Source organism: Pantherophis guttatus, chromosome 13 (genome assembly GCF_059756535.1).
Source record: "Pantherophis guttatus breed Tessera chromosome 13, ASM5975653v1, whole genome shotgun sequence".
In the NCBI taxonomy this organism is placed as follows: Eukaryota; Metazoa; Chordata; class Lepidosauria; order Squamata; family Colubridae; genus Pantherophis; species Pantherophis guttatus.
The window spans coordinates 12,410,312-12,429,858 of NC_142075.1; the positions used below are offsets into that span (position 1 = coordinate 12,410,312).

Sequence of the window (19,547 nt, forward strand, 5' to 3'; positions counted from 1 at the left end):
GTAGAGTAGAGTAGAGTAGAAGAGTAGAGTAGAGTAGAGTAGAGTAGAGTAGAGTAGAGTAGAGTAGAGTAGAGTAGAGTAGAGTAGAGTAGAGTAGAGTAGAGTAGAGAATTCTTTATTGGCTAAGTGTGACTGGACACACAATGAATTTGTCTCCAATGCATAAGCTCTCAGTGTTGATGTATACTGATGTGTACACTGATGTTGATGTACACCAATATTTGATGTACCAGACCCACTAAAAGGAGGGAGTGATGGATGTTTACATCACTGCTGCCACCACTAACCCAGTGGCATCTTTATGACTTCAAGGAGAGGTGAGATAACATTTTGGAAACCAGGGTATTGGCTTAGCAGCTTGTATAGATCTGTATTTTTTATTTTTGTGTGTGGAGGAGGAAAGGTTCCTGGTGGCAGAGAAGGAAAACTTTGGAGAATCACTGAACATTGCTAAATTATAGTGACACTCAGTTGCAGCCTTATTTATTCAGGGTTTAAAGTATCTACAAAATGAAAGAACAGGCCCTTGCACAATCCCGCACAAAGAATGAATGTTCCTGAAGCCAGTGTTATATCATCCCGTGTCTCTTTCTCCCATCCCAAAGCAACTTGGGCATTTATTACCAGAATTTAATAAAGCTTTGCTTCCAATCGAAGAATGCTTTTTCTTCATTAATCTTCCTGATGGTAAATCACAAGCCTGTGTTGTCCATTTCCACTGTCACCCACGGGTGTCCCCTCCTTTTCACGGCCCCAAATCCTTGCCCACACTTCGATGAGTCAAAGGAAACAAGCAGCCTAGAACTAAGGAGAATTTTCCTGATAGTGAGAACAACGAATCACTGAAACGACTTGGCTCCACGAGTTGTCGGTACTCCATCACTAGAGGTTTATAAGAAGAGATTGGACAACCATTTGTCTGAAATGGTATAGGGTTTCCTGCTTGACCAGAGGGTTGGACTAGAAGACCTTTAAGGTCTCTTCCAACTCCATTATTCTGTTATAAGCATTAGCATTTGAGTCAGGGGTGAAATCCAGCAGGTTCTGACAGGTTCACAAGAACTGGTAGCGGAAATTTTGAGTAGTTTGGAGAACCGGTGAATACCGCCTCTGGCTGGTCCCAGAGTGGGGTGGGAATGGAGATTTTGCAATATCCTTCCCTCAGGAGTGGGGAGGGAATGGGGATTTTGCAGTATCTTTCCCCTGCCATGCCCACCAAGCCACACCCACAGAACCGGTAGTAAAAAAAATTGAATTTCACCACTGATTTGAGTGCTTTTTGTGAAAGAAACCCAGAGCGATAGAAGTTGCTCTTTAAAATCTACTGATTGAAGTTCTCAATTCACAAATAATATGACAGCATCCATCTTCAACCTGTATTGAAAGGTCAGATTATTACAATGAGGAAACGCCTCGATGGAGGTTTTAAATCTTAATCGGCCAACTCTGGTTCTCCCTTCACCTTTTAGAATGGAAACGAATATTAAGAAAAAGGAAATCAATGGGAACGGATTTTTTTTTTAAAACCTTTCTCTTTTGCTCACCAGCTCCAGGGATCTGACATTTTTGAAGTAGCATTAAAGCAAAACCATTGAGAATGTAGGGTTTTTTTGTGGGTTTTTTTTTTTTTTTGGATGAACAGTGTTACTGAGAGAGAGAGAAAAAAAACTCCTTTTCCAGTTTTTTTGGCAAGAGATATTCCTTGAGTAGATGGTCTTCTCTGACTTTATAATTCTCTTCTTTCATATTGACTCCAATTGCCCTCTCTTTTATGGTTAACCTAGATAATGCACAAGCTGTCATCCTGCTTCAGCTCCTAATTTAATGCAATATATTTAGTGCCCCGGTGTAATTTAGGATTAAGTAGTTGGAGTAATGCTTTCCTCTTTCTATTTCTTTTAAATAAATAAATAAACCCTCTTACCATTGTAGGAAGTTAGCACCCCCACCCCCAGAGGAATGAAATATTTTAGGAAATATTAAAAAGACAGAATGTTATGTTTCTCTGGATGAGAAAAGGAGAAACATGTTTTTAAAGACAAAACAGCTTCCTGCAGCTCCTTGCCCCCAACTTCAGCTCCAGGGTGATGGGATTAAGGCATGGCCCTCAGGACACGATAGGATTAGCCCTCTACACATCTAGCAACAGAACTCATCACATGGCACTTGGGGGGATTGCATCATCCAAATGTGGGACACAGATAGCCTACAAAGTTAGCTAAGACCCCCGCCCAGTGGTGAAATCCAATTTTTTTTACTACCGGTTCTGTGGGCATGGCTTGGTGGGCATGGCAGGGGAAGGATACTGCAAAATCTCCATTCCCTCCCCACTACTGGAGGAAGGATATTGCCAAATCTCCATTCCCACCCCACTCCAGGGGAAGGATACTGCAAAATCCCCATTCCCTCCCCACTCCTGGGGGAAGGATATTACCAAATCTCCATTCCCACCCCACTCTGAGGCCAGCCAGAGGTGGTATTTGCCAGTTCTCTAAACTACTCAAAATTTCCACTACCGGTTCTCCAGAACCTGTCAGAACCTGCTGGATTTCACCCCCGCCCCCTCCCCCTGGGAGTCTGACTACCAATCAGAGTGCATTTTTTACACAGGAACAAGTGAACAATTCTTGAATTCAGCTCATCTGTCTGGAACCCGCACTGCATATCAGACATAAATACAATTGAGAGAGTCCAGAGATATTTTACGAAAAGAGTCCTCCATTCCTCTACCTGCAATAAAATACCTTATGACAACAGATCCAAATTTTGGGCTTAGACAACTTAAAACTACGCTGACTTCAGTCTGACCTAAGCATAGTACATAAAATTATCTGCCACAATGTCCTTCCTGTCAATGACTACTTCAGCTTCAACCACAAAAATACACGAGCAAATAATAGATACAAACTCAAAGTAAACCGCTCCAAACTCGATTGCAGAAAATACGACTTCAGCAACAGAGTGGCCAATGCCTGGAATGCACTACCTGACTCTGTGGTTTCTTCCCCAAACCCCCCCAAACTTTAACCTTAAACTGTCTACTGTTGACCTCACCCCATTCCTAAGAGGTCTGTAAGGGGCATGCATAAGTGCACCAGCATGCCTACCGTCCCTGTCCTAATATTCCTTTTTACTTACTCTTTTCATGAATTCAAATTAAGTTTATACTTTTTCTTATTATCTTATATACACTTGACAAAATAGATGAATAAAAGAAAAAGAGCCTTGGTAGTACAGTGGTTTAATGCACCCTGTTATTAACACAGCTGCCTGCAATTTCTGTAGGTTCGAATCTCTCCAAGGCTCAAGGTTGACTCAGCCTTCCATCCTTTCTAAGGTAGGTTAAATGAGGACCCAGTTTGTGGGGGCAATAGGCTGACTTTGTATAAATATACAAAAGTATGAAGGCTATTGCTTAACGCATTGTAAGCCGCCCTGAGTCTCCGGAGAAGGGCGGCATATAAATCAAATTAAAAAAATAAATAAAAATAAAATAAAAATAAAAATAAAAGAAGCTCTGGGGTGGGGCCCAGAGAGGGCATAAAACCAAGCCACTCTCAGCATCTCGGTCCTTTTTTCTTCACCCAACATCTTCAAGGCATGTGATAATTAAAACCATCTTTCCAAGCAGCCACCATGTTTCCAACGTCTTTCTCCCCACTTGGAACTGAACCAGGAGTGGGTTCTATTTACCTTTACTACCGGTTCGCAACGGGGCCGCGTGCGCGCTCTCGCTTTGCTTGCATGCGCGTGCGCTCTTCTGTGCATGCGCAGAAGCGTTTTGATGACATCAGGGTCAGTGGGCGGAGCCTCCCGCCGGTTTTACTACCGGTTCTATAGAACCGGTGCGAACCGGGGGCAATCCACTACTGAACTGAACCCAGAAGGACATTTCTTCCAACAATATGAATAGGTAGCTTTACGGATTAAAAAAACAACAGCGCATTCCTCCATTCGCATCAGTGAAGTTTTGTAGCTATTTCCCCTCTATTTGAATTTAAAATAAAAATAAAAATAGGAAGAGTGTTCAATGCTACCCTATCATAACATAGGGAATCTCCATGGAGACCCTGCTGATTTAATGCAAGTTTTACCTCCGCTTCGTACATAATGCGACCTGAAATTATTGTGTGGAGGTAGCGTTGTGGGCTACACATTGATCAGGCATACATTAGTGAAATTATTGCACGTGTAATAGAAAATGGGAAACATTCTGCTTTTGTTCCCTTTTTTTGTGGGCGTGGGTTATGTATATACTTCAATTGGTTATTAAACTGCGAAGTTTTCTCATATCTATTCTTGATCAAGAAAACTAGTCAATGCCTATATAGAATCATAGGGCTGGAAGGACCTCAGAGGTCTTCTAGTCCTACCCTCTGCTCAAGGCAGTAGATCTTACCATCCTGGTCAAATGACTGTCAGTCCAGTGGTGAAATGTAAAATTTGTTACTACCGGTTCTGTGGGTCTGGCTTGGTGGTGGTGGTGGGTAATATGACTGAGTGGGTGTGGCCAACATTTTTTTTTTACTTTTAAAAGCATTTTTTCTACAACCTCTTCTGCTGAAGAGATTGTAAAAAAATGCTTTTAAAAGCCTCTGATGATCCCAGCTGACTTGCCTGATCGGCAGAGGCTTTTCTTTTTTTTTACAGCCTCTGACGATCCCAGCTGATTTGCCTGATCGGCAGAGGCTTTTCTTTTCTTTTTTTAAACCTCTGACGATCCCAGCTGACTTGCCTGATCGGCAGAGGCTTTGTTTTTACTTTTAAAAGCATTTTTTCGGCCAAAGAGGTTGTAGAAAAAGTGCTTTTAAAAATAAAATAAAAAGCCTCTGATGATTGCGCGGCTCAGCTGGGCAATGGGGGTGGCGAGGGATTTTTGCTACCGGTTCTCTGAACCAACTGCCTCCATCACTACCAGATCGGGCGATCAGGTCTGAACCGGGAGCATTTCACCCCTGTGTCAATCTCTTGAAAACCTCCAGTGATGGAGCATGTTAGCGTTTGAGTTCTGAGTCTCAAGCAAGCAAATAGTATGTGCCAAGGTGTCTTTGTTAGGGGGTATCAGTACAAATGTAATAATGTGAGCTCGGTGAAGAAATTCAGGATTCACAGAGCATAGCTGGGTGATGAAGCACACACATTAATGTGAATTGCATTGATTCCTGAGCAGCAAAATTGGAAAATGACTTTTCTAGATAGTTACTAGTAGTCAGAGTAAAAAATAATAATAATTGGGTTTACATATTGTACAGCCTCATAGTGTAACTTGTTCCATTTCCATTTAACAGACGGTTAAATTGTAGTTCAATCAATAAAGCAGAGCAGTGGGTAAACCAGGTCACTGGCTGGTTCAAACCCATGAAGTACTGATTCTTTTTAAGGCATGTTGTCCTCCTTTCACAGTTATTATGAAGACCTAGATTGTTGAGGGCAATATGCTGACATTGTAAAATGCCCAGAGAGTGTAGTAAAACATTATAGAGCAGTACATAAGTGCTATTGCTATTATAAAAGGAAAATCAGATCAGGTGCAATTCTGGACATTTCCCGAAATCCTCACGAACAGATTTAGCTTAAAATCTTTATCGTTTAAGTATAAGTTGGTGGAGAAAGAGTGGTGTGGTGGCCTAGTGATGAAGACGTTTGCCTCCCACTCGGAAAGTTGAGAGATCAATCCTAAGTAATGGCAGATATTTCTCTCCTGGGGTACAAAGAAAAAATATATATCTGCGAACCCCATCTGGTGTCAGGAAGGGAATCCAGCCAGTAAATGCTCAGATCCATCCATTCCATGCTCATCCTGACTCTACCCCAAATTAAGGGATTACATCAGTGGTGGGTTGCCCCTGGTTCGCACCGGTTCTATACAACCGGTAGTAAAACCGGCGGGAGGCTCCGCCCACCAGTTCCGATGTCATCAGAATGCTTCTGCACATGCCCCATTGCGAACCGGTAGTAAAGTTAAGTAGAACCTACCCCTAGATTACATGGTCATAAAAAGTGATTTATAAATTGGTGAAGAATGATGGAATTTCTAAAGCCCCTTTGCCTAAGTTGTTCTGATCTGAGTTGGTTGTGTATATGTAGACACATATGTGTATATGTATTGCATAGATGTAGTTTTGTAAGCCTGTTTCACTAGATGGGCATCACTTTAGATGACTTTACAGAAATGTAGGATAAATGTGTGGCTATTAATGGCTAGTACCACTGAAGTCTGAAAATTACCTTTTGAGTGAAAGTCAGAATGTAAAAGATCTCAATGACCCAGAATAAAAGAGAGCAATTGCCATTATTTTCTGGTTGTGAGCTTTCTGAATTCAGCTAGCCTGCCATGAACTAACAAAATACTGAACTAGAGATACCTGTGATCTGAACCATCACTGTTTCTCATATATTCATACTGTATCAAGTAGCTAGTCTCTGACATTAATTGCAGTATTGCCCATTCTGGTCTATGACCATAATAGAGATTTGATTTCACTTGATTTGATTTGCAATATTGCAAGTCAAGGCTCTGAAGTCCAGAATCTCAAGGGCAATACACATGGCACTTTCCATGGTGCTGAAGTTTTCATTTAGCCTCATTTCATGGGGCTAAAACATATGAAGAATGATTGCTGGAACTGGGCATGTCTAGTTTAATGAAAAGAAGGACTAGGGGTGACATGATAGCAGTGTTCCAATATCTCAGAAGCTGCCACAAAGAAGAGCATTTATTCTCCAAAGCACGTGAAGGCGGGACAAGAAGCAATGGATGGAAACTAATCAAGGAGAGAAGCAACCTAGAACTAAGGAGAAATGTCCTGACAGAACAATTAATCAGTAGAACAACTTGCCTCTAGAAGTTGTGAATGCTCCAACACTGGACATTTTTAAGAAGAGATTGGACAATGATTTGTCTGAAATGGTATAGTGTTTCCTGCCTGAGCAGGACTAGAAGACCTCCAAGGTCCCTTCCAACTCTGTTGTTCTATATTTTGCAAATATGCTTCAGAAAGCTACCTTAGTTTATATCCTATCACCTGAGCCATCATCTTGTCAACATTGTGGATCTCTAATAGAGCAGTATAGTTGCAACCGAATGGTCATCTATGCATATATTTTCCTATATTCACTTGCTCCTATCCTATCATCACTTTGTGCCTCAGATATGAGCGTCTTAAGAAAAAGGCTGGGTAGGACCTATTTATGCATTTTGGAAATTTTTGATAGAAAAATAAAAAAACAAGAGAATCTTCATTTCTGGTGTAAAGTGGCCCAATCCAGCCCAGTCATATTATTCTCCTGGTCCCTTAGCTAATATCTCTCTTTTATTTTCCATACTATCTCCCTATTTATCAAATTTAATAATGGAAACACATTTGTCTGGTTTGGCTAGGACAGAGGTCAGCAACCTGCGTCTCTGGAGCCACATGTGGCTCTTTCATCCCTCTGCTGTGGCTCCCTGTCGCTCAAAATATGTGTCACAACTGCCAATGTGCGACACCCACCGATGCACAATTTATTAAGCTTTTCGATCCCCAGTAGGCCAATCATGGATAAATCCAAGAAAAGAAAAGTTTCAGAAGAAAACAGAATCTTTAATTCAACAATTTATGCTAGTTTTGTGGCTGCTCAGGAAATAGGGACGGGAAGAGTTTTGTGGCTCCCGATGTTTTCTTTTCTGTGGGAAACGGGTCCAAATGGCTCTCTGAGTGTTTAAGGTTGCCGACCCCTGGGCTAGGACACTAGGATATTTCCACTCCTGTAACCATGGCATGCAACATAGCCTTGTGGAGTTTGTGCACTTTCAAAAAGTTTTGCTTATTTTATATTGTACTTTGTAATGGAAGCTGCAGTTTACACAGGAAGCAGACAATTATATAATCTTCGGTAAATTAGTGTAAAATTTTGAGTTGATATAAATACAATTCTTCAGGAGATAGTTAAAATATTATTGCTTTGTTTTTCTCCTCCTGTGCACCCCAAATCTCAATATATTTTTTTTCTTACAACCTGTATTCTGTTAGCTCCACACGGGGGTGCTCTTACCATAACTATTCCAGTTTTCCAAAAGTTGTAATCCGGTATTTATTTTTAGTGAGTAATTTGTTTATCAGTTAGTTATTTTAATCTGATGTTGGTCATATTTATCACTGTCAACCAGGAAGAATTCCCCAGCATTAGAAAATGATGCTACTTGGAAAGTAATTAACATGTAGAAGCTGATCTCAGAGCCTTTGGTTGATGGCGTCAGGGGAAAAAAAGTGGACTGTGGAATCCAATTGCATTGTCTTTTTGATGGACAAAACATACAACTTAGAAAAGCTGGACCTGACAATCTGTTGAATGGTTTTAAAAGAGGCTGTCATGCCAGAAACCTCTTGCTTGGATCCAATGGGCTGTTGATTACAGGATAGCTAGCTAGCTAGCTAGCTAGCTAGCTAGCTAGATAGATAGATAGATAGATAGATAGATAGATAGATAGATAGATAGATAGATAGAATTCTTTATTGGCCAAGTGTGATTGGACACACAAGGAATTTGTCTTTGGTGCATATGCTCTCAGTGTACATAAAAAGACAAGATGCATTCATCAAGAATCATAAGATACAACACTTAATGATAGTCATAGGGTGCAAATAAGCAATCAAATCATACTAGGAAACAATCAATACAAATCATAAGGATACAAGCAATAAGTTACAGTCATACAGTCATAAGTGGGAGGAGATGGGTGATGTAATAGTAATGCAAACTTAGTGAATATTAATATTAGAATAGTTACAAAAAATATTAGTAAACTCCATATCATATGAAAGTTGTGTTGTATAATACTGATGATTATTCCCAGGAGAAAGTCTGGAAATAAGTTTATGAAAGTTTGTGGGGATAAAAATGTTTTTTCAACATGTCCCTAAGCCAGAATGAGATCCGTTTGATTCAGTTTTAGCGTATTGTATGATCCCAGACATTGGGATTTCTAAATCATGACTAATCTGAACATCAACTAGATGACAATGATTTGTGATGATGATGGTGATGGCAATGACAATTTGGTGTGAACCAGCCCTTCCTCACTCTCTTTCTATTAATCACTATTTAGTTATCAGTATATCTTTGATTATTTGTAGTATTCAAATAGCTTTCTTAGAAAGCATTATATTATAAAGGTATGCTATTATTCATATTAGATTATTAGAATATGAACAGCAGTAGTGCAATTCTTCAAATGGATAATTCAGGTTCTATTTTATCCTTTCTCAGCCATTTTTTTTTTCTATTTTAATGTACGTGCACGTTGAGTAGTTCATTTATGATTGATCAGCGCATCAGCTCAAAACTTTAACAATAACATTTTTTTGTGGACATTGTTTTGCTGTATTTGTTTTTCTTCTGGAGACAGCAACAGAATGAAATTCAGCACATCAAAACGACAACCGTACGAAAGAGGGAAATGCCACTTTGAAGACATCGAACCAAATAACAATTGACAATATTTGATCAAAACTATCTTTTCTCCTGTTTTAATCCATCTCATATTTTTGCTTTTATTGCAAATACTGCCTCCTATATAAATCCTCGCTAAATAGATATTTTACAAAGGATGTCAGAAGAATCTTGTTGCATTAATCAAAAGATGGATCCAAGCTGATATCCTTGTTTCCATAGTGGCCAGTCAAATGTCTTTAAGAAATTCACATTCTGAGCATAGGCTCAATGGCATACTTCTGCTTCTCAGCATAGGTATTGATAGACTGATCCCTTCTGAGATAGGATATATTATCAAACCATTGTTTTGTTTATCCAGGCTTTATTGAATAAGCAACAAACATATGAATTTAGCCTATGGAGAGTCATTGTAGTGAAAAACTATTAACAGTCTTTTTCATACTGATTTTATGACTTCAATGACACAAAGGGTTTGCTAATAACTGTGAGTCACAGAGGTGGTATTCAGCAGGTTCTGACAAGTTCTGGAGAACCGGTAGAGGAAATTTTGAGTAGTTCGGAGAACCGATAAATACCACCTCTGACTGGCTCCACCCCCATCTATTCTCTGCCTCCCGAATCCCAGCTGATCGGGAAGAAATGGGGATTTTGTAGTAACTTTTCCCTGGAGTGGGGAGGGAATGGGGATTTTGCAGTATCCTTCCCCTGCCACGCCCACCAAGCCATGTCCACAGAACCAGTAGTAAAAAATTTTTGAATCCCACCACTGTTGGGTCAGTCTGATATTGTCTAGCTGGAGACTAGAAAAGTAGAGGGCGCATATACCAGATGCCAGACAGTCTGAATGGCGGCTCCTGATTGCTATTCGAATGCGTGCACTCGCTAGTCTCTGTGATTATGCAGTTTTTTTGACAGCTTTTGATGAGTTTGACCTTTAACAATAATAACAACAAAAAGGGATCCTTATAAGGTCAGGATGTTTCTGTAATGCAGCTGTCTTTGTTTCAGGCCTAACTGAGCTCTCTGGTATGTTGTCAGTTAAGGCAGCCGGTGAACTTATGAACCGCAGAATTTCAGCAGGCGATTTTATGAAGATAGGCTTAGCCAAATCCACCTTGCTTTTGTCAAAAGGACTGTGCACTGCAGCGCAAACACGTTCTGGTGCTTTCAGTACTAAATGTAGGACATTTATGCCATCCCCCCCCCCCGGTCATTACCCATTTCATAACCTTATGTGCACCAAAACTGCAGTCTTATAGTCTTGCTGACTTTCATATGAACTTCCTTCCTTCCTTCCTTCCTTCCTTCCTTCCTTCCTTCCTTCCTTCCTTCCTTCCTTCCTTCCTTCCTTCCTTCCTTCCTTTCTTCCTTGATTTGTATGGTCATCCATCTTAAAACATAACTCTGGGCAGCTCACAATAACATTCAAAGTATTTGCAAAGCAAACAGGGTTTTCTTTGTCTTTGAGTTCCAAGTACTATTCTGAATGCTCCAACACTGGAAATGTTTAAGAAGATGTTGGATAACCATTTGTCTGAAGTGGTATAGGGTTTCCTGCCTAATCAAGGAGTTCGACTAGAAGACCTCCAAGGTCCCTTCCAACTCTATTATTCTCTTCTCTTCTCTTCTCTTCTCTTCTCTTCTCTTCTCTTCTCTTCTCTTCTCTTCTCTTCTCTTCTCTTCTCTTCTCTTCTCTTCTCTTCTCCTCTCCTCTCCTCTCCTCTCCTCTCCTCTCCTCTCCCCTCCCCTCCCCTCCCCTCCCCTCCCCTCCCCTTCCCTTCCAATCTATTCTACTCTACTCTACTCTACTCTACTCTACTCTACTCTACTCTACTCTACTCTACTCTACTCTACTCTACTCTACTCTACTCTACTCTACTCTATTCTATTCTATTCTATTCTATTCTATTCTATTCTTCTATTCTCCTCCTATCTCGTTTACTCTCAAAAAATTGCCTCAGCCAGTATCCAGATTCAGGATATGCTCTCTTTCATCTCCACATATCATTGCACACATTTAGTAGTACAAGCTCTCACAATGATTCTGGTCCATCAAATACAACAGATTTGTATTTACAAATTCTGTAAATAGCAATAACACTTAGACTTATATGCAGCTTTAAAGCCCTCTCTAAGTGGTTTACAGAGTCAGCCTCTTGCCCCCAACAATCTGGGTCCTCATTTTACCCACCTCGGAAGGATAGAAGGCTGAGTCAACCTTGAGCCTGGTGAGATTCGATCTGCCAAGCTGCTGGCAGCCGGCAGTCAGCAGAAGTAGCCTGCAGTACTGCACTCTAACCACTGCGCCACCGTGGCTCAAATCATTTCATAGATCCTAGCTTGCCATCCTAATTCAGCCAGCTATGGAAGAGAAAACACGACTTCCCAAAGGAAAGGAAAATATTTATTTATTTATTTATTTATTATTATTATTTATTTTTTATTTTATTTTATTTGTCAAACATATATAAGATAACAGGTAAAAGTATAAAGATAATTTGAATACATGAAAAGAGTAAGTAAAAAGGAATATTTAAGACAGGGACGTTAGGCACGCTGGTGCGCTTATGCACGCCCCTTACAGACCTCTTAAGAATGGGGTGAGGTCAACAGTAGACAGTTTAAGGTTAAGGTTTTGGGGGTTTGGGGAAGAAACCACAGAGTCAGCTAGTGCATTCCAGGCATTGACCACTCTGTTACTGAAGTCATATTTTCTGCAGTCTAGTTTGGATCAGTTTATCTTGAGTTTGTATCTATTGTGTGCTCGTGTATTGTTGTGGTTGAAGCTGAAATAGTCATTGACAGGTAGCACATTGTGGCAGATAATTTTATTGTCTGACTTAGGTCAGACAAATGTTGGCGTAGTTCTAAATTGTCTAACCCCAGAATTTCAAGCCTGGTGGCATAAGGTATTCTGTTACGAGCAGAGGAGTGGATGACTCTTCTCGTGGAATATCTCTGGACTGTCTCAATTGTATTAATGTCCAATATGCAGTGTGGGGTTCCAGACAGATGAGCTGTATTCGAGAATTGGTCTAGCAAATGTTTTGTATGCTCTGGTTAATAGTACAATATTAGCAGAGAAGAAGCTATGCAAGATTAGGTTAACAACTCTTAATGCCTTTTTGGCAATGTTGTTACATTCTTAGATCTTTAGAAATGAGTACTCCATGGTCCTTGACAGAGTGAAGGTCATCTACAAGGTCATGTCCATCTAGCTTGTATTTTATGTTCTGATTTTTTTTTTTTTTTTGCCAATGTATAAGACAGAGCATTTGTTGTTGTTCACCTGAGACGGGAAACCCAACCTCCTGAATGGTTCCTTGGCATTTGATTTTTCTCAAGCTTCTGTTCTTTCTGGGTGGACAAGCCAGCTACCTTTCCTTTCATCTTTTCAGTGAACCAAAATTTTTCCCACTCATTACAATGTCTAATAATTGAACTGTATCCATCTGCGCACATTTCCTGTAGCCGCTCACTCGATTTGCTCTTTGCTTACAGAGTCCAACAGTCGCCGAGCTGTACACCGAGGTTATGTTTGTCAGCTGATCCGGTTGTATCAAGATTGGCATCGCCGAGACACTTCAAATAACTACATTTTAATCCGGAGGGGTCTTTTGCTTTGTCTCAAGCATATCACCAATGTCCGCTCTGGGAGAGAAAGTTTCCTTTTTATTCATGGCATGGAGATGCTTTTCAGAACAACTCAGGTAAGCAAACATTCAGTGTCCATGTTTGTGTAACATCCTGAGTTTAGCTCAGTCTTAGAGATAGTTGAGCTCCAGCTTGCCAATTGTACCAGATGATTGTGGTAGAAGACTCACTACTTCTACTCCTGAAATTATATATCCCTGTTGCCTTTGTGCAGGGTGAAATCCAGCAGGTTCTGACAGGTCCGGTAGTGGAAATTTTGAGTAGTTCGGAGAACCAGCAAATACCACCTCTGGCTGGCCCCCGAGTGGGGTGGGAATGGAGATTTTGCATATCCTTCCGCTGGAGTAAGATGGGAATGGGGATTTTGCAGTATCCTTCCCCTGGAGTGGGGTGGGAATGGAGATTTTGCAGTATCCTTCCCCTGGAGTGGAGAGGGAATGGAGATTTTGCAGTATCCTTCCCCTGGAGTGGGGAGGGAATGGATATTTTGCAGTATCCTTCCCCTGCCACACCCACCAAGCCACACCCACAGAACCGGTAGTAAAAAAATTTGAATTTCACCACTGCCTTTGTGGTAGCAATACATTTATATACCAATTCACAGTGCTTTACAGCCCTCTCTAAGCAATTTACAGAGTCAGCCTATGGCCCCCAATAATCTGGGTCCTCATTTGATCCACCTCAGAAGGATGGAAGGCTGAGCCAACCTGGCTTTTCCGGCAGACCTGGGGCCGTTGAGCTGGCTCTTGTGATCGGGTGAGATCCGGCCATGAATGGTGTGAATGAGTTTTTAATGTTTTTAATGTTTTTTAATTTTTCAATGTCTTTTTATAATGATTTTTTAAATGTATTGTGAGCCGCCCTGAGTCTTCGGAGAGGGGCGGCATATAAATTAAATTAAATTAAATTAAATTAAATTAAATTAAATAATTAAATTAAATAATTAAATTAAATTAAATTAAATTAAATTAAATTAAATTAAATTATTAAATTAAATTACATTAAATTAAATTAAATTAAATTAAATTAATTAAATTAAATTAAATTAAATTAAATTAAATAATTAAATTAAATTAAATTAAAAATTAAATTAAATTAAATTAAATTAAATTAAATTAAATTAAATTAAATTAAATTAAATTAAATTAAATTAAATTAAATTAAATTAAATTAAATTAAATTAAATTAAATTAAATTAAATTAAATTAAATTAAATTAGTTAGGGTAATGAAATGTCTGCAAAAAAACAAGCCAGCACAGAGAGCACCAAGGATCCTTCAATCTTACTTGAATTTTTGGGGTTAATAGGGGAATCCTTGGTTCCCTTTGATCCCCTCAGTTCAACTCTGAGCTACTAATATTGTCTGCTATTGGTTAATGGTTGCTTCAAGAAATTGTCCCTGACAGATCCATAACAGGTAGCAGAACCCAACATTAAGCTCAGTTTGAAAGATGGACCACATTTTGGTAAACTAACTGAAATTAAAACATTTGACTTACACACTATGGTTTAAGTTCTCTGCCTTAATGATAAATTGATCTGTAATATATATTCAGTCAATATTCCAGGACACATGATGTGTCTTTAATGAGTTAAGACTTTGTAGTTGCGAAGGCATTCCATACCATTTATCTTCTTTAGATTTAGTCCATAATGGCCACTTACAAATTGTCCCAAGGATGAAATACATCACTTAAAAACAGACATACCCCGTGGAAAATGTAGTGTAATTATTGTGAGATGATTTTGCATATTTATTTTCATTTAAGTAGAAATAGCAAATTTGGACTGGGATCAAAAGAAACTCATAGCCAAGGGTGAAATATTGATGTTTAGAATTATGATCTCTTGTGCTTTTTTTTTTTTTAATCTTTATTGTATTGTAGACTTGGATTAGGTAGTCTTAGTCTTGAGAAATCACCCTCAAACCGAAAGTTCAAAAGTCCTTGAAAGAGAGATCTGTCCTCCATAAAGTATAAACACTTTAATTTATTCCCAATACCCCTTGTTTTTTGGAAATTGTGGATGTAAATTAACATAAAGTATAACTTGAGCAGAGAAATTAATTTGTAGGCAGCAATGTCTTGCAGGCTGAGTCTTATTTTCTTTATTAACTAATCCAGTTTTAAGGTACAAGTTTAAAAGAATATTCCCCAAATCATGTAATATTTCCTCTTAGAATTATGGATAAATAATTCATTCAATCTCTTCTCTATCTCGGTTCTGCATTTGTAAGCATTTTTTTGAAGTGTGACTTTCACATTTCTTTCAGTATTGGATTTTTTTTTTAAATCAAATGTCCGTTTTGTATGCAATGTCCTTAAACCTCTGTATTCTCCTATGCAGCTTTCCTTCATAGACAGACACACTGCATCACCAAATTCAGAAAAGTGAGAAGTGTGACTCTTTCTGAAACACATAATTGTCCGAGAGATACGAGAGTGAGATTTGTTCGCTCAAAAAATGCAAAGCAAACAAAATTCTCTCTGTCACCCTTTATAAAAATAGAGGGAGGTTTGCCAAATATGTCTTCGACCCCAGAGCTTTTTGTTAATCTTAAAATATTTAATCCTGTTACAGGATTTTGCATCTTGGGCTACTTTGGATTGAGGGATAAAGCAAATAGGCACAACTTTAGTTGGTCACGCTAGCAAATTGCATCTTTTTTGTATTGGTTCCATTTCACAAACAAACTGAGTTAATTCCAAACTCTAAAACTGGGGAAAGAAAATCTGCATGAAGGGGATCCTGAAATGATAGGTACGATGTGATTGTGATTTTACGATAAGCACCTGCTCAGCGCTTCCAACAAATTAAAATATTTTTATTCCAAGAGCTAAATGACCTCTATCATCAGAACAATTTTTTTTAACCATTTTAAAAGTGTAGCATTTTGTCGTGTTGGAAATTTTGCTGCTAGCTCACACATTGTGGTCTCCAGAGAGAAGAAAAGGGAACGTCCTAGCCATCGTATATCTTTCTTGCTAAACTATGTGATGACCATCTACATAAGAATGGGATTGGTTTTTTCATCCCATTTGTTTTGAGCAGAAAAAACTGTCAATCCTCTCTGGAATAAAGGCAACTCTGCAAAGTGAATACATCGCAGCCCTAAACATCTATTTATCAACAAATAAACCAGAAGTAGAACAACATTGTTGCTTGTGCTTCTGAAAACTGCGCATAGGGCCTTCAGATCCCCTCTAACAATGACCGCCAAGTTGTAACTGTTAATTTGATAGAAAAACACATGGGAAATAATCACATTTACTATAATGAATTGAACAGAATGGGTCCCTTGCATTCTTCGTCGGTGGAGCTATCTGAGCCAGGGAGAAAAATGATAATCTGAATGTTCATTTATTTTATTTTTTTTGCTCTTGTTTAGGGCAGCCTGTTCAGCAAGAATCTGGACCCTATTGTCAATACAGTGACTCAGATCCTGAGGAAAACCTATCCCAAGATGCCCTTTCCTTCAGCTGCAATTAGCAGTTCCTATTCTTTCCCCATTCCTGGGAAAACAGAACCTTCAGTTCCCAGACCTGAAGGTAAGTTGTTTCAAAGTCCCAAGGAGAAAAAGGAATAAAAAATGGGATTCACTCTGTCTACAATATTCAGATGAATGAGGGTTGATCTATTTAACAGTAACAGAGTTGGAAGGGACCTTGGAGGTCATCTAGTCCAACCCCCTGCTCACACAGGAGATCTATACTAGGGGTTTGAACCGTTTTGATATGGATTTTAAATTGATAAATTTTAAACTATGGGCCAAATTTAATTATTTTAAATCTATTTTTAATCGTATTTATGTATAAATGTTTTTATTTTGGCTGTTCACCGCCCTGAGTCCAAAAGGAGAAGGGCGGTATAGAAATTTGAATAATAAATAAATAAATAAATAAATAAACCACCAAACTTCTGCTTTGTAGTGCACAATATGCACCCATGCACTGAGACCCATGCAGCCTGCTTAGGGTAATGTAGATGTTTGCAGAAGGATACATCTCCACAGGAGGCAAAATATCTTCGGTTAGAATAGAATAGAATAGCATGGCATAGCATGGCATGGCATGGCAGAGAAGAGAAGGGAAGGGAAGGGAAGGGAAGGGAAGAGAGAAAAGAGAAGAGAAGAGAAGAGAAGAGAAGAGAAGAGAAGAGAAGAGAAGAGAAGAGAAGAGAAGAGAAGAGAAGAGAAGAGAAGAGAAGAGTTGAAAGGGACTATGGAGGTCTTCTAGTCCAACCCCCTGTTTAGGCAGGAAACCCTAAACCACTTCAGACAGATGGTTATCCAACATCTTCTTAAAAACTTCCAGTGTTGGAGCATTCACAACTTCTGGAGGCAAATTGTTCCACTGATTAATTGTTTTCACTGTCAGGAAGTTTCTCCTTAGTTCTAGGTTGCTTCTCTCCTTGATTAGTTTCCACCCATTGCTTCTTGTCCTGCCCTCAGGTGCTTTGGAGAATAGCTTGATTCCCTCTTCTTTGTGGCAGCCCCTGAGATATTGGAATACTGCTATCATGTCTCCCCTGGTCCTTCTTTTCATTAAACTAGACATACCCAGTTCCTGCAACCGTTCTTCAGATGTTTTAGCCTCCAGTCCCCTCATCATCTTGGTTGCTCTTCTCTGCACTCTTTATAGAGTCTCCACATCTTTTTTACATCATGGCGACCAAAACTGAATGCAGTATTCCAAGTGTGGCCTTACCAAGGCATTATAAAGTGGTATTAACACTTCATGTGATCTTGATTCTATCCCTCTGTTTATGCAGCCTAGAACTGTGTTGGCTTTTTTGGCAGCTGCTGCACACTGCACAAGAATATGCCAAACAAGGCCAATAAATGAGGTGTCCTTGGTGCCCTCCAAGCTTGGTTGTTTCCTTGCAGATGTTTCATTATCAATCTAGGTAACAACATCAGTGCACTGATGATCTTGGGTAAAGAAACATCTGGAAGAAAATAAGCAAGCTCAAAGAGCACCTAGGACCCCTCGTTTCAACCCTGAGCTACAAATATTCTCCTCTATCTGTAAAGCCAATAAAGCAGGGGTGAAATGCTCCTGGTTCGGACCGGATCACCCGATCCGGTAGCGATGGGGGCGGGTGGTTCGGAGAACCAGTAGCAAAAATCCCTGCCCTCCCCCCCACCAATTGCCCAGCTGAGCCGCGCAATCATCAGAGGCTTTTTTTTTGTTTTGTTTTTAAAAGCATTTTTTCTACAACCTCTTTGGCCAAAAAAATGCTTTTAAAAGTAAAAAAAAAAGCCTCTTTTGATCGTGCGGCTCAGCTGGGATCGTCAGAGGCTTTTAAAAGCATTTTTTCTACAACCTCTTTGGCTGAAGAGGTTGTAGAAAAATGCTTTTAAAAGAAAAAAAAACCCTCTGACGATCAGGCAACTCAGCTGGGATAAAAAAAAAAGTTTTTAAAAGCCTCTGACGATCCCAGCTGAGTTGCCTGATCATCGGAGGCTTTTAAAAGCATTTTTTTTACAACCTCTAGGTTGTAGAAAAAATGGTTTTAAAAGTTAAAAAAAAAAGTTGGCCACGGCCACCCAGTCACATTACCACCACCCCCACTAAGCCACGCCCACAGAACCGGTAGTCACAAATTTTACATTTCACCACTGCGATCAAGATTCTTGCTGATGAAGAAGCGGGATGGGGATGGAAGTGGCAGGGAAAATTAAAATTCCAACCAAGAAGGGACGATGGAATGAAGCAATTAAATCCTTTTTGGAACTGCAAAAACTTGCATGTTATTTTGTAAGCGTTTTATTAATTTGGCGATAGTATTGTCCTGAGGGATGGTTTCCCTTCATGACCAGTATGGCTGCTGGTTTGAAGAAGGGGAAGAACTTTGAGATTTAAGAAACTCATGCAGCATGATCTCTTGTCATAGTTTGGCAGGATGGCGGAAGCTCCAAACCATCAACTAAGACAAAAACATGCAGGATCAGTTAATAACTTCCTGCAATTATATCATCTGAATAAAAGATTAAAAAAAAAAAGTGGAGCAGACAGCAAATTCTATTTAAGATGCGTGCAAATTGCCCTCAAGTGTCTGCTTGTGATTTTGGTTAAAATGTCTTGTTTTGCATATTGCTTCCCCCCCCCCCGTTACAAATGCATAGTTATATTGTTTCTCCTTTGATGAGACTTATTATTTTTTAAAAATAATTTTTATTGAACAGTTTTTTTAAAAAAACAAAGAAAGTTTTTCTTTCTTTTATTTTTGTGTTGTGGATGCTATCAGTGCCTGAGCCACCCATGTGGGGAAGAGCTCACTTCTTTGGATAGTTTGATTGTTGATTCTCGACTTAGTTGTCTTTTCTTTGCAGATTATTTTGATGAAGACGCTGAGGAAGAGATTGAGAAAGACTGTGAGAATGAAGACGCTGAAAACAAGGAGGAAGTAAGTAACCTTGTTTTGTAGCAAGCTGCCATGTGTTTGGTAAAAGTAA

The 19,547-nt window shown here is 39.4% G+C and overlaps 1 protein-coding gene across 4 annotated transcripts in view; it reads left to right on the forward strand.

The window, feature by feature from the left end:
• AGBL1 (AGBL carboxypeptidase 1) overlaps positions 1-19,547 on the forward strand; it is a 701,662-nt gene that overhangs the window by 77,597 nt on the left and 604,518 nt on the right. For all 4 annotated transcript variants that reach the window (XR_009623272.2, XM_087878351.1, XM_034424683.3 and 1 more), the window contains 3 exons: positions 12,937-13,145; positions 16,479-16,638; positions 19,425-19,498. Coding sequence is in view for 3 of the 4 variants with exons in the window: in XM_087878351.1 (XP_087734477.1) it covers positions 12,937-13,145; positions 16,479-16,638; positions 19,425-19,498 (443 nt within the window). In the remaining variant the exon portion in view is untranslated. The remainder of the gene's footprint in view (positions 1-12,936; positions 13,146-16,478; positions 16,639-19,424; positions 19,499-19,547) is intronic.